This window comes from Patiria miniata, unplaced genomic scaffold, assembly GCF_015706575.1.
Source record: "Patiria miniata isolate m_02_andy unplaced genomic scaffold, ASM1570657v1 HiC_scaffold_5, whole genome shotgun sequence".
Classification (NCBI taxonomy): domain Eukaryota; kingdom Metazoa; phylum Echinodermata; class Asteroidea; order Valvatida; family Asterinidae; genus Patiria; species Patiria miniata.
In genome coordinates, this window is record NW_024037072.1 from 14,230,331 (window position 1) to 14,245,665 (window position 15,335).

The 15,335-nt window shown below is 40.1% G+C and overlaps 1 protein-coding gene across 2 annotated transcripts in view; it reads right to left on the bottom strand.

Annotated features, from left to right (window-relative positions):
* Nucleotides 1-1,965: 1,965 nt before the first annotated feature.
* Nucleotides 1,966-15,335, bottom strand: part of LOC119741108 (fibropellin-1-like) — a 54,940-nt gene continuing 41,570 nt past the window's right edge. The window contains exons 14-27 of one of the 2 annotated variants that reach the window (XM_038216779.1): nt 15,034-15,156; nt 14,453-14,575; nt 13,362-13,481; nt 12,763-12,879; nt 12,160-12,273; nt 11,467-11,574; nt 11,237-11,350; nt 10,504-10,617; nt 10,123-10,236; nt 9,643-9,762; nt 8,944-9,057; nt 8,061-8,171; nt 6,529-6,642; nt 1,966-4,408 (exon numbers count right to left, since the gene is read on the bottom strand). In XM_038216779.1, coding sequence (XP_038072707.1) covers nt 3,732-4,408; nt 6,529-6,642; nt 8,061-8,171; nt 8,944-9,057; nt 9,643-9,762; nt 10,123-10,236; nt 10,504-10,617; nt 11,237-11,350; nt 11,467-11,574; nt 12,160-12,273; nt 12,763-12,879; nt 13,362-13,481; nt 14,453-14,575; nt 15,034-15,156 — 2,183 coding nt within the window. In that variant the 3' untranslated portion in view covers nt 1,966-3,731. The remainder of the gene's footprint in view (nt 4,409-6,528; nt 6,643-8,060; nt 8,172-8,943; nt 9,058-9,642; nt 9,763-10,122; nt 10,237-10,503; nt 10,618-11,236; nt 11,351-11,466; nt 11,575-12,159; nt 12,274-12,762; nt 12,880-13,361; nt 13,482-14,452; nt 14,576-15,033; nt 15,157-15,335) is intronic. The other variant, XM_038216780.1, reaches the window with a different exon arrangement.

Consider the following 15,335-nt stretch of genomic DNA (forward strand, 5'->3'; position numbering starts at 1 on the left):
AAGTTGAGATGAGTCACCATGTTAGTAGAGTCAAAGTATACGTCAGAGTTTCCTTGACCCGCCCTCTATATCCTCCGGCACCAACTGAGGTTACAGAGATGTTAGTCTCCATTTTGAAGTTTTAACCCCCCTCCCGAACTGGGCATGCTCAAAATCACGTGACTAAAACTAAGATGTGAAGTAATCAATGAAATTGGCTTGCTTGACTGGAGCGTCGTTATTGGAAATACAGCACGTGCGCGTGCGATAATCGATAAGTCGACGAAAGAAACTATGGCACATAATTTTCATAAAAAATAAACTGAGTATTTTATTCGTTCAATACCAAATCGCACTTTCATACAAGCGGTTTTTTTTGTCACCCGATTTTAACACATCTACACTGTAAAAACTGCATTCAGAGTTTAAACACATTTCTAAACACTTAATTGTACCCGCTGTTTCACCTTTTTGAAACATCAAGCATAAATTGTTAAGGTAAATAAAAATGACATATGTTTGCAGTTGAATGACAGGATAGAAACCCACTTTTCTCATTCTTCTCTATAATCTGTCTCAGAAAAAAATGAACTTTGAAATATAAATTTGACTTTTTTTTATAACGAATTAACCCCTTACCAGCCAAACTCCAACACAAGTGTTTGGCACTAACAGGCGTTTCACACTGCTGTAAAAAAATATAAACATAGCCTACGCATATGCAAAGAGTTTGTACAAAAAAGTGTTTAAACTATAAGCACCATTTTGAAAGTGTACAAATCGCACGACATTTTTTTTCCGAAACACGTCAACAATGAACTATTTACAAAAAAAGTCATTTTTTATACAAACTATCCACTATTAAAATAGACCATTATTAATATAGATTCACAATTCTAATGCTAAGTATAATTATAAACAACTTTCCCATTGCATAACGCACAATGAGCACACGTTGCTACTGCAGGTTGCAGCGTGTGTATTGTGCTATACATTAAATGTCGCTACCATTGTTTCGTGGCATAGTTCCTAACAACTAAAGTTTACTTCAAGACGTGTGTCATATATACAGCATTTGCTGTACAAATTTCAGTCTGAAATCTCCACACTCTTGGTTAAGCCTTGCAACACAAAGTACTATACCATAAACAGCATCTAGCCAACAAAACATCAGCTTACAAAAAAAGTATTGCTCATATTCCCAAACTATACATCTCTTTAAAACTGTATTCTCAGGTTTGAAGAAATATTGCAGTAAATGAAAGATTTAAATTTCAACAAGTATATCAAAATAGGCCATACAAATTGATTAATTGTTTTACTTAATTCTAATGTCTTCCCTTGAAACCATCTTTACCCAGGGAATGTAACATGGGAATTCTTGCCTCTAGTAAATATAAGAAATCGATTTATGAATAGCTGTGTAACACCATTTACATAAAGTAAATCCAGGTTGTCCTTTTTTAAAATGTTTATCATTCGAATTCACCGTTTCAAATACTCAAATTCGTCCAACAACATCAATCTAGTGCACTTCCAATGTTAATTTTTGTCGTTTGTCAGATAGTTTCAAATTAAGTTCAAGCAAATTCAAACGATGAGAACACGTTCTTGTCCCGGAGTATTCGATTTCGTCCGTCGTCTACGCCAAACCGTGTTATTCAGAAATCAAATTCGTCTGATTGATTTATATAAGACGAATTCGATCTCTGAATACTGAGGGAACAGTTTAGACGAGATTGATCTGTAATGACGAATATTCTCGACCCGTGACTAAAGAGGGTGACCAAACTTCAACATTGAATGGTAAATGACGAAATTAGTTTTGTTAAAAGCGTGTGAATTTTTTTTGTGGATGAAATTGAACGATAGGGTTGGTGAATTTGAATGCAACATCTTTTACAATAGCCGGGAAACCCTATAATAAAAAAAAACAGCTGTCTTTTTGGCATTCAAAAATGTGCCGATATTTATCACTTTTCTTGATTTTCATTGCTGTTTTGTTTCAAAGACATTTTGAACCATGAGTCTTGCCGTTTCACGAAATCTGGAATCGTGGAATCTAAAAGTTCTTTCAGCTTTCTGGTTGTAGAATTGATATTGCTGTCTCATATAAAATATAAAATTCGCTTATTGAAGGAAGACTCGAATTTGGCATTAACACTTTCTTCTGTTTGTGTGTTACACACTTTATCAGCCCATAAAAATACAGTAAAAATGTCAGTTATACTTAAGTTGACGCTGGGCACACTTCACGGAAGTTAAGTTAATTATTTGTCAAGTTACACGGAAATAACTATTCAGTAAATTTGACCTCGTTCTAAATGAAGAACCAGGGAAATGGTTAATTATTGCATGTCACGTGTGTGAGACTGCGTGCACGTAGCTGTCAAATCCCCCATCATTTCAAAACGTCTCTCATTACAGAAAAACATATGGTACAGAATATCTACATCTATAAATAAACATAAAAGTATAACATTATATAATATAACTGAACCGCATTGAACGGAATTTCAAGGAGAGTCAATTATATTTTTTTTGATACGTGATTTTAAAAGGGTAAACACTATACAAAATGTTTGTGTTATTTCATCCAACTTTAATTGCTAGTTTAATGTATATTATATATGTCGTCTTACCATTTATTGTTTATACAATCTTTGTATTGAAAATAATTATAGTGTGGGATGGAAGGATAGTGCGACATGCAATCGCGCTAGCGCATGCGCAATGCCACGCTTGACTACAAGCCAATATCATAGCCGTGTCCGAGTTACTTTATGGCTGAGGCTAGAAATTACACACGCGGCTATACGCGGCTATGGAACTGGCCGTAGCCACTTCCCATAGTTATTTCTAGCCGTAGCCAAATAGTTTGGACGTGGCTCTGCACAGAGAAAATGAGTGCATTGAGCAGTATAGACGCCTTCACGGTGCGCCCTCACCCAGGGCAGTTTTTGTTATATAGATTCAGTGACAATGAAAGTACACAGAGTCTACTAATTAAAAATTGTATCACAGAGGAATAAAGAACCGCCTTGAATATAAGGGGGTATATGCGCGAAGAAGTGCAATTAGGTGACACCTGAATTAGGGCCAAGGAGGTGACACCTGAATCAGGGCCAATGAATTGCCTCGATTGCACAGCGACAGGTGCCACAGAAAATCTTGGGCCTTGGGTATTAATTGGTTCTTGGTCTTATGAAAGCCCCCTTTCTAGCGGATGGAATTTAATAGGCCTATGCTCAATGTTACCTTTCTTATCTACATTCTAAATCGGGAAACTGAGTCTAGACGCACGTACATCCGCTTAGAGGGAACAGTGAGCATACATACTTGATATATTCAAAATTGATCACCACATTCCGGACGCTGCTTCTATGTATACCAATGCAAAAGGGCATCTTATTATCTAGTCTATTCCAAAATGCAATATAATTAAAACCAATTTTTAGTGGGGATTAAAGCAATATATCGACATGGCCAAGAGGGCCACCTTTGTTTAAATTTTGCGGCCAATATAATCATTTCTCTCTCTAATTTGTCGGCCATAAAATTGGTGTCTTTGCTTGCCCCTCGGGTTCACGACGGATGCGTTTTGCCGCCCTCACACGTTGTTATCGAGAACTGTTTGGTTTAAATTATTGCCTTACGGTAAAAGACAGACAACCTTTTTCTTATCTATATCCACGGAATGATTAAGAGTTGTACCAAAATCTCAGAGGTATCAGATAAGTGTGGTACCCTGGCTACATATTGGAGCTCTCCGTGTTAATCGAGTCATTATAGGAGCGGGTATCCATCTCCTTCCATGCCACAGCGTCTTTGCTGTCCATGCTGAAGTGCTCGTATTTGCCGATGCGCGACTTCCGCCTCTGTCGCACTAAGACGATGACAAGAAAGACGACAATGGCGATGAAGAGCAGGCCACCGAAGACGACAGCTATGATGTGGCCGGTAGAGGGCGGATTAGATTGCTTGCTCTTCCCCGTCCCGTTATCCTTAACCCCCGTAGACTTGGGAGTGGCTTCTATTTTTGGTAGAACATTGTTATCCTCCCTTGGGGTGGTTTTGCCAGGGGTGCTTGGCCTGTTTACATCCGTAGTTTGGCTGTCACTCGTTGTCTCAATCTCCTCCAATAATGTGGTTTCCACCAGCTCAATCTTAGGACTCGTTGCGTCTTCGGTCTCTGGCTCCTGCGACTGCGTGTTGACCTCTGTACCTCCTCCCATGCCCGAAGGTCCTTCATCGGTGTCGGTCTCCTCGTCGATTGGCGTGGTGAACTCAGTATCACTGCTGATTGGGTAGGAGGACTCCTGGAAGTCCGAATCGAAGTCACTCCAGGAGTCGGAACCGTGATGGGGTATCGCCCGTGGAGTTGTGCGTGGGGTTGTGCGCTGGGTTGTGGCTGGGATTGTTGTCACGGCTGACGACAGACGGAAAGACATTACAACATTTTAGGAACCATTAAAACAAGAAATTCTTAAACCTTCTCTTGCCAATACACCCAAAATGGAAGTTACCCCCACCCCAACAGGAAAGGACACAATTTTTCATATTTCATTCAAGAAGCTCAAGGTATTCGCTTTACATCACATTTCATTTCCCAAGATGTATCAAGATCCAAACTGACCATGCAGCATTTTAAGTTTATTTAATTAATTTGCTTGCCAACCTTATTGCTAAATAAAACAGCCTTGCTCTTACAGGTCACGTGAATTTCCAAACCCATATTGCAAAGGCGCTGGAAGGGGTAGGCTAAATAGAGTTTCTTCATAATTGGCATTAAATGTCATTAGCTCAAATTATAAAAGACATGAGGGTAAAATCTGTTATCAAACTTTTCAGGCCTCTTTTTCTTTTATGGACTTTTAAGTCACCTTTCATTCTTTCTCCAATTAAAGTGTCACATAGCTGTGAGACAGTAAAACAGCGATGATGCAAATAGGAGGGGGACCAAACACCACCCCGTACCAGTTTATGAGTCCAAGTACCAGTTGAATTATTCGTGTACAGAAATAACCCCGTTTAACTCATAGGCCGGAAATCTTGACTCAAGCACCGATGGCTTCACGCACCGTGAGTCACTCGGAAGCCACACGGGCTGAAAATAGCCGTGACTCGGCAAGGCCGGTACCGAGCACGGCCTGGCACAGTTCCCAGGGCTGGGACTATTTATAAACCCGGGACGAATGGGCTCGGGAATACGGTGGCCGGTGGTTGGGACACGGGAGATATGGCACAGGATGGTTTATATGGATGGGACGGCACAATGTTGCCTAGTTTAGCGAAAGATTAGGTGGGAGTTTTTAGCCGTTTATTTCTGGCTGGGCGAATGGCACAAATCCAAGGAAAATGGTAGATTAGAGGATAAGCCAAAAGAAAATTGTTTGTACGAATTTTTTATTGTTTTATCTTCAGGAAAGTGCATTCCTCGTTCTTGGATTTGATTGTTTCAAGAAAAATCTCTTTCAGAAATATCTTTCGGGTCCAAAATGAATCCGAACAAATACGTTTTCACACCATTATAATTATGTTTCATAAGGTTTTATAGCAAAATAAAGGCCTGCTAAACTTGACTTCAATAACTGAGCAGGTTATGAATACTTGTGCGAAAAAATTGACACTTTGCATTAAAAAGACAGAGGGCGCTAGATAATGCATAATAGGGTGCAGACCTGTAAATCAAGTATACCTCAGTCATACTTGCACGTACTTCCAAAAATTATTACAAATTATTCAAAACTCTCCAAGGTGTTTGACACAACCATCCAATTAAAGCTTATTTGATAATCTTTCATTTTCTGTTCAATTTTTGGATGGTAATTCGATGGCCTTTGAGAGAAAATTCCATCAAAAGATGATCACCCCTACAAGAAGTTATGTGGCATTTTGAAAAGTGATGGCTGCGCTCCATTGCAAAGTAGAGCAATTTTAGAGCTCAATGTCATCCAAATTTCACCAAAATTTCACAGAAATACGAGGTCGCACTACTGAGCACGGCTTCCAGCCATTTTTTCCCCACAAATCTTTAAGTTCATGGTCCACAGAATTCTCTAATAGCTAGAAATTGAGGGCGTACATATCGTGATTTGACCCGCGTAGGCAATTCTGGGCCTATTTACAGGTCTGCACCCATGAAGCCCAATCCATTCATCATGCTTTCATTACAGAGGGCGCTATTTCTTGGAGAATCAAATCATGTTGGCTAATTCTCCCTTAAAAACCCCAAACGAACAAACAAGTGAGACAATCCACGTTTTCCATTGGAAGTCTTCATACTTCAAACTTTCTAATGTCAATAAACTTAAAATGTCTACTTAATAACCAAATCTCAATCTTCAAAATAAGAAATAATAGCTGAAAAGGTATAGCTGCATCTTTGCTGCATGACTCAGTAGGCCATGACTTTAATGATTGATGTGCCTAACCCGGCGGAGGGCGCTATTACCAAATATTAGCTCTAATAAACCGAGTACGAATCCATTGGAGTGAAATAATACTTTGTTGGTCAAAATATTCATTTCGGACAGAGGGCGCTCTTACCTTGTTCGCAGTATCTTCCTTGCCAATTTAAAGGGCAGATGCAGTCATGACGGTTGTCTAAATTGAGACACACTCCACCGTTCAGACATGGGTCACTGAGACATTCATCAACGTCTGCAGGAAAATGCAATCAATTTCCAGTTTTAAAAAATTCTGCTCTAATATTTCAACACATTTGTTTGACAGAGTAACAACCAAACCAAACTTTATAGCCAAAACATCCGGTGTTTGTTTGACGTCTTAAAAAACGAAGTTAAAGTAAGGGCCAGGTTCGGGCAAGGACCAGTCGACTAGTGGTTGATTTGTGACGTAGCTTACGCTTGCGCACTAATAACAACGTGCAAACGTCTCTAGTCAAACTCTGGTCAAAATGTCATTGCAAAACTTCTGGGTCCTGGCTCCCTGCTGTACGTTATCATGCGCGCGGCTATTGGTTTCAGCGATGCAACCACCCCAGTAAGTTGGTTCCAAATTAGCCTTGGTCAAGGCGCTAGTTGTTTTTTATCCGGCCGTAGCGCGGTAATGCATGCAGTCATAATGTCTATGCGCTATGTATGCAGTACAGTGCATTAAAAATACAGCGCGAACAGCGACCTCACGCGGCCACTATTTTTATGCAAATCAGTTGGACCCAATATAGCGCCTTGGTTCAATCGTCCATGTGAGGTTTTTGGGGTGGTGCTTATTATGTTAATAGCCTTAGCTGACCTTAAATGTCGTTTTCTTATTGGTCGATCGTTGCGGGAAAACTTGCTTAGTAAAACGTGGCACACTGTACATAATCCATACATGTACACGTACACGTTATGTGTCTCTGCACACGGCACCAATGCACAAAAACTGTGGTTCCTGTCACGTCCGCAAAAGGCGAATAGCTAGCTGCAAACAATTTGATGACGTCCGGATTTACCAAGGTGTGATTGGACACTCCACATATTAGCCCCGCCTACACTTATCTGTATTCGCATACGAGGTCGTGCGCTAGAAATCCAGCGCAAAATAAAGAAAAACATAAGCTTTTGCCGACGATTGAACCAAGGCGCGATATTGGGTCCAACTAATTTGCATAGAAATGGTGGCCGCATGAGGTCGCTGTTCGCGCTGTATTTTTAATGCACTGCATAATGCATGGCCCTAGCGAGGATATCGTTTACGCGCCACTGCCGGGATGAATAACATTTAGCGCCTTGACCAAGGCTAGTTCCAAATAGTCGTCTAGCGTAGTCAACCATCGTCGACTAGACAGAGTTCGGGCTAACTTCAGTCGAACTATGGTTAACCAATGGTCAACAATAGTTCTTGCGCGAACTTGCCCCAGGCTGTTTATTATAATGTACACTTCATGAGGTGAGTAAATAGGGCCTTATTCTTTTCCGAAATTAAGGGGGCTGTTTGGGGGCATGAGCATCCCTGAATTGTGATTTATCATTTCTAAATGCTTATTTAAAACAAAGCAATTTTTTTGAAGAGTGCATTTTTCCTAGTAGCGCCCTCTGCTGTTCAGGTTTGGTCAGTTTGTACACAACACTCACCGATCTCACAATGGACCCCGGTGAATCCTGGGTAGCACAGACATTCATATTGGTTGGCGCCCTCTATGCACTCGCCACGGAGGCATGGACTGCTCGCACACTCTGATATATCTACAAAGAAATAGCGGCAAAACAATGACTTCCCTATTCAGACAGAAAAAAGTCTTGGAAAACCTGAGATGTCGGAAAGTGATTAGTAAATGTAGTTTTAACTTTAGTAAAAAAAATAAGACTTGTTAGTATAACATGCAATCCTTCAAGAAAATCGCTACCTTTTAAACACTTTGGCATATTTTTGTCTCGAGTTTGTCTAAATGCTCTAGAAAAATGTTCAAAAATACTTTCATGCACCTGGAGGTTTTTCCAACAATGTTTTGTGTTTTTTTTCCCTTCCGGCTTCCTTGGTGGACGTTTGCATCGGGGTGAAGGGTAATGTTAATACAAATATTGCCGGCCCTTCGGAATTGTTATAGTTGAGTGCCTAAAGGGTCCTCATTGCAGGTCAATTTCAAGTCACGATAAGCAGCTGTTCTGATTATCTGTGACAAAGGCATTCCTTTATTATTGCTCAACCCCTGTTAACTGTGACTGGACATAATGACGGACATGTGGTTGACTCGACCACAACAATGCCTTCACTAGTGTTGTGTGCTGCCTCCTGACGCCAAAAGGTACATGTCTTCATTTAAATCTAATAAGAATAATTTAATGGGTCCGCCATGTTACAAATCTTAATGTTCCTGACAGTTCATATGCTCTGCCCGTCGTCAGAAGACCTCAGGGATTCCAAGGCTGAACAACCTAACCACCCTTCATCGTAATTTCTTTCATTTCTAGGTAGACGTTAAAAATAAATGGATAGAAGAGTCAGATTCCCATCTACCTGTGGCGCAGGTCGGCCCGGTCCAGCCTGCCGTACAGGAACAGTTGAAGCCATCCAACAAATCCTGGCAGGTTGCCCCGTTCCGACAGGGTAAGCTCAAACATTCATTCACCTCTAAATAAAGAAAAAACACAGAAAAGAACAGCCGATTACCTTCCATGTTTCAAAAGACAGTACAATGGGGTTTTTTTTAACTCAATATTAAAACATCGCCCTCTGGAGAACAGGTGGACCGCTCTTATGGTAGTCAGGTGTGTTACTGATCAATGCAGTGAATAGAACGGGAATTATATGGGAATGTCCTCCTCAAGGTACACTGTTACTTAAATCTGTGACTTGAGCAAGGGTGCATTTTAACAAGCTCGATCGGATCTCGGAAGATGCTGGGCATCGATTTCGTCTTCTTGCATGGGTCATGTGATTGTGCCACGTAATTTCTGGAAGCACGGTTTTGAGTAAAGAAAAAAAAAAGTTTTTTGACCCCAGTGACCCCATGATGACCTTTGACCCCAGTTTAGTCATGTGACATGTTGGGACTGGGCTACTGATACTTTTGACAAAGTTTGATTGAAATCGGTCAAAATATGTAGCAGCAATATATAGAAAATGTCACTGTTTGGTACTAACTAAAACGGAGAGACAAGATGATTTGTTGAGATGCTATCCTGTAGCTAAAAATATCCAGATTATATTTCTTACCTAGTTCACAATTGGATCCTTGCCAACCACGTGGGCAGTAGCATATGTAGAGTCGGTTGCCGACGCCATGATAGCACGTGCCGCCGTTTGTACACGGGTTGCTTTTACACTCGTCAAAATCTGAAACAAGAAGGTCAAATACTTTAAAAAGTTACCGTCATTCCAGGACAGTGTAAGGCGACTAACCACCTGTTACACTCTGAAAGGTTCATATAGTTCCGGTTTCTTTATCTCAAACTGCGTTGTCATAATTCATTGGTCGAGGTGTTGCAGATGCGGAACCCCATTTTCAGGATAAGATTTTCAGAAAAGTCAAATCTCGGTTTCAGAATACGGATAAGATTTTCATTCATAAATGATTTTCAAATACGTATATATTCTTGGGAATAACTATAACAGGTTTCCCCCTACTCAAATTGTCATCAAGTTTGTATCATTTGAAGCATTTGCTATAGTTGCTGGTTTGACCTTTGACCTTACCAAATTGACACTCTGGTCCGGTCCATTCAGGCGGACAGTGGCACACGTAACCGTTGGTCTGGTCTTCGCATCTGCCGCCATGTTGGCAGGGGGAGCTCCCACACTCGTTGATCTCTGACAATGGGGCAAATGAGATATCACACGGTCAGTTATGGGTGCAACCTTGTTTCAACATTCTCATAGACACAAGTGCTCAATGCCCATACTTCAAAATTCTCTTTTCATTTTATGGTGGGTTGACCATTGACTTTTCGAGATATTCTCACCCAAAGAAGACGACCCCTATTTTCCCCAAAGCGGAAAAGTAGCCATCTTGAAAAATGTTGTCCTAAAACGATCCAATTGAGATGCAGGAATCAGTATTTTCACTTGCAAACTTACCTATCTCGCAATTTATACCGTCAAACCCCTCCGGACACGTACAGTTGTATCCCCTTAGGTCGTCAGTGCATGTACCGTTGTTAAGACAAGGTTCGCTGGTGCAGAAGTCTGCCTCTGTTAAGAATATGCAATGTCTTCGTTTAACTGAGTCGGAGAAAACTCAGAAGTATAATACAATGGCGGCATCTTTACAGACTTTACCTTATTTGATGTCTAGTGAATGACGTGCTTTCAAAGAATACTTTTTTAATTGCAAAATAACGGCAGCCAAAGCTCAAAAAAAGAATAAAAGAGGAGGATGTGTTGCTTTCCGGTGAGGATTATATGTGTTGAAAATGTCAATTTAGCTTAATCTCTGACTACAAATTAACTGTTTTATAATGAGCCATTTTTCACCGGTGCATTTTATCGCAGGGAGCATATTCAAATCGAGGCGGGTTTGTCTCACGAGCAAAGTGTTCAAGCAAAGTGTCATATATGCAAATTAATGTACAAACGAGTCATAAACGTTGTAAAAAAACCTGCCTGAAAGTCTTAAAAACAAAGGGAACATGCACAAGTTGCAGTTTTGTTGTTTTAATCCCAGCTGTACTATCGCTGACGCCCATAATGCATTTGCCAATACAAATAGGTATCCTATTGAGATCTTTCATATTACTTATCTTCGGTAGTTTCACTGTTGATCACTGTGAGCATTGTAATCGTGAGAAGAGAGATATAGAAACATTCGTACCTAATTCACACGTGAATCCTCTGTACCATTCTGTACATCTGCACTCAAATCCATTCGGCAAATCTATGCATGTTCCATTATTCATACAAGGCTGGGTGAGGCAATCGTCGATGTCTGAAAGAAACCAATGTATAGAATACATGTAATGATTTACTTTCTCGAAATGTTCAAAATGATATCCATGTATGATACCAAAATATTCTTCGTAACCTTAGCTCATTTCAGCCTACCTATTTCACAGTTGACGCCCTTAAAGCCTGGCGTACACGTGCATGTGTATGAGTCCACTCCGTCCACGCATGTAGCTGCATTCTGACACGGACTACTCGCACATTCATCTGAAAACGGTAAGTAAAGGTTTGAACTGTAAAGGTTAATTGTATATTGTAGAAGCTCACGTTATTTTGCAAGTTGAGAAAAGATGTACATAAAGTTTCCGTTGTCTTGTCCTTTGGAAGACTTTTGAAACGCTTGGTGGCAGCAAACACGTCCGGTCCTTTTCTATTCTCGACATAATTTTGAACATGCGCACATTAACTTGAACATGAGGCAAACAATAACGAAAAGGACCGGTGTGTTTGCTGCCAGCCAGCGTCTCAAACTTCTCCCATTGTCATCAATAACGGAGTAAGAACACTTTTTCCTGGGATGAAATTATCCAGTCAGTTGTGCCGGGACTTGGTTTTAAATTCTTGTTTCATTGCGACATTTTGGTGCATATCTAGTCTTCTCCTGAAAATAGTTTTGTTTCAGTTCATACATGCTATATTTGCCAAAGTGTAATACTTGTATGCCATAAATCCATGGATTGTTGTGTACGAATTAATTTGTTAACGCAAATGACAAAAAACGGTATTACATCGAGTTGTCAATTTCTTCTTCGCTGTGCATCATCACAGTAAGGATGGTTAGCATTTACTTACCGTCAATACAGACACCACAGCTGTAGTGACAATTGGCCATCATGTAGTAAGGATTCTTCGTGCATTCTCCGAGTTTTTTCCACTTTGGACAACTCTCATGGGAGTCTTCACAAACTAGCACCAAAGGGAAACAATCCAATTATAAATCGTGCATAGGTAAAATGTCGTCGTATGGAATTACTATAAAATGGACGCTGTTAAATTTGGTTTTTCCGCCCTCGCTCTCAATTTTTTTCTCAGTCAAACTAGTAGCATTATAAATTTTAAAACCATGTGTTTTCGATAATATTTCGGGAAGTTTTTAATGTTTCTATATGTTGGAATTTTAGTCCAAATTTAGCCCGTCACGGGAAAACCCTCTTCAGTCTTGTGCAAATATAGAATCAAATATCATCGACTCGGTTTATTTCGTAAGCGTAGCCTTTGCTCCATTTATCTTGGATTGTTTATGGTAGTTTCTGATAATACCAGTAGCTACTTAACAATCTACAAATTCAGCATATTTGCATTGTTGACGTCAATAAATCAGAAACCGTGCAACATGTTTGAATTCTGTGCCATCTACACGTTAGATTACAATAACCTAAACTTCAAATCACTTACTGTAGTTTTGGCACACACCGCAAGCTTTCTGGCAGTATATCAGCATGTAGTTGGGGTTGACTTTGCACTCTCCTACAGCCGCCCAGTACATGCAATTTTTATTGCTGTCGGCACACTCTATGTATTCAAGTAACAAAAAAACGGATGAAATCAAATTTAGGTATTTTTAAAGTCCCTCCCGAAATGTAAGATCAGATGGAGAACGAACCCGTTTTGATCTGGCTAATGAAGTTCAAATTGTTAATTTTATTATTATTAGGCCGTGATAGAGGTGTAATATAGACTTGACTCAAAAGCGATATTAAGACAGAATAAGTTACCAGAACTACCCCATGTTAAAGCTCATTGCAATCCAAATACAATCTTAACAACTGTTTTCAGAATTGTCTGGAAAACAGTGAACTAAATTTTAAACTGTTCAACATTAAAATACGAGAACACTTTTCATCTACGGGCAGTCGTAATGACGCTACACCCGTGATTTTGCCATTTTCATAGTCGTATCAGACACCTTCCATTCTTGTCATGGGTTAACTCCACCGGCTCTTGTTTGACATTCTGTGATCTTACCGATCAAGGTGAATGTGATATAGCCTCACCTAAGTCGCAGTTTTGGCTGTGCCAGCCGCGGGGGCAGGTGCAGTTATAACCCCCTATCGTGTTGTTACACATCCCACCGTTTTGGCAAGGACTGGTAGGGAGTGAGCACTCGTCGACGTCTGGAAACGAGACCATCAATCAAAGAATCAAATTTAACATTTATTATCGAATGAGAATATTTGCAAGGTGTATGACTTGAATAATTTATTTTAAGTAAAGAGAATTTGTAAACATTTTACAGATGTTTGTGTTTTGATTTGACAATGTAATGACATCAACAAGTCAATTCTCTTTACTTTTTTTGTATAAGCAAAGCATTGTGAACGATACACATGCACAGTAACAGTCGGTTCCAATTCGTGCAGAAATGAAGGCAAGCCTTGCAAAATGCGTCAGTGACAACTTACTTACCACCTGCTAGCTCTCTACAAAACAATAAAGCAATGCAATTAAATCACTTAAAAACAACATTTATTTTCACACGTCAATACGGCAAGATATTTACTGTAACAGTTGTGGAGGCATCTTTCCAAAAACCGAAGCTTATGGTGAATGTGCCCCAGAAAACAAAACAAAACAAGACTGATGAAGAAATCGCAATTGTTATCTCAACGATCGAGTCGTCCATTCATGTCATTAACGACAAGTCACAAACTTGCAAGTTGCAATGTCTGTTTTACTTTTTAATCCACCCCTCATTCGTCAAATTTGGCTTTATATCTTCCACTCAATGAAACACCGTTGTGAAATTTAGTAAGTAAGATTTGAGGCTTTGCATGGTGGAGATACTAAATAATGAAAGGTTTGCGGAAACACCATGTGCGAATAATTTCTCAACAATTTAGTAAGTTGCCATAAAACCTGACATGTTGCGCATGAAAAAGTTACAAAAATAATGAAAACGTTTTGTTAATTAAAGCATCTTTCAAGTTTGACTTTACTCCAAAATAGCCAAAAGGCTTGCACGGTTTGCTTTAAAATCCGACGTCTTGGGCGATCTCTATGATCAATTAATCAAAGAACAACAATAGAGGAAATCAGACCATTTCACTAGTGTAAACTAGTACATATCGTCGGTCTGTCTCCCTACCTTCTTCACAGTTCTCCCCTGTCCATCCTGATGGGCACAAGCATTCGTAACGGTCGAAGAAGCTGGAGCACGTAGCGTCGTTCTGGCACGGAGAACTTGCACATTTGTCAATACTTGCGCGATCTGGACACAGTGATTAAACACAATAAAAGGTGTGATTAGGCCTATGGTTTACCTTGGGTTTTGTGCTTGACCAGAGGGCTAGCCTAGTGTCCTATCTGTACCTACTTGACTGACTGATCCACCGCCTGACTGACTAACTGTCACTTGTGATTAGACTGTTTGTAGTCTAATGAAGAGACGGGCTAAATCGAGCCCATTGTGTAGACCAAATGCATGAAGAGAACTCAGTGAAAACAAAAACATTCTGAATCAATTACTTAGAAGTATGTGAGCTCTGGGACCAGCTTTAATAGGCTTTCCTGCTCCTGGTTTTTCTTCAATATCTTCAGCAGACTGGAGCATAAGTCGTGCTTATTTTGTAACCTTCGAATGGGTTTAAGGTAAAGCATGCAAGTTCTTTTTTATTCCATACAAACAAACTTCTGTGGTCCTTTTTTCCCCCGCTGAGCACGTCTTACCAATCTCGCAGTCTCCCCCGGTATACCGCTCGGTGCACAGGCACTCGTACCGGTCGGTAAAACTACTGCATGTCGCCTCGTTCTGGCACGGGTTGCTCAGGCACTTGTCCACATTACTCGTATCTGAAAATAAGACGGAAAACATGGAAATATGTTGAATATTACAATAGTTGAACATAGGTAAATGTGTTTTCATTATCTGATGTCACAAGTTAACGCATGGGGGACAGCATGGCGAATCCAAATGTTTCAGAACAGATTAAGATGCACTTGTGGTGATGATGTCTTGTTTTTATCAGATG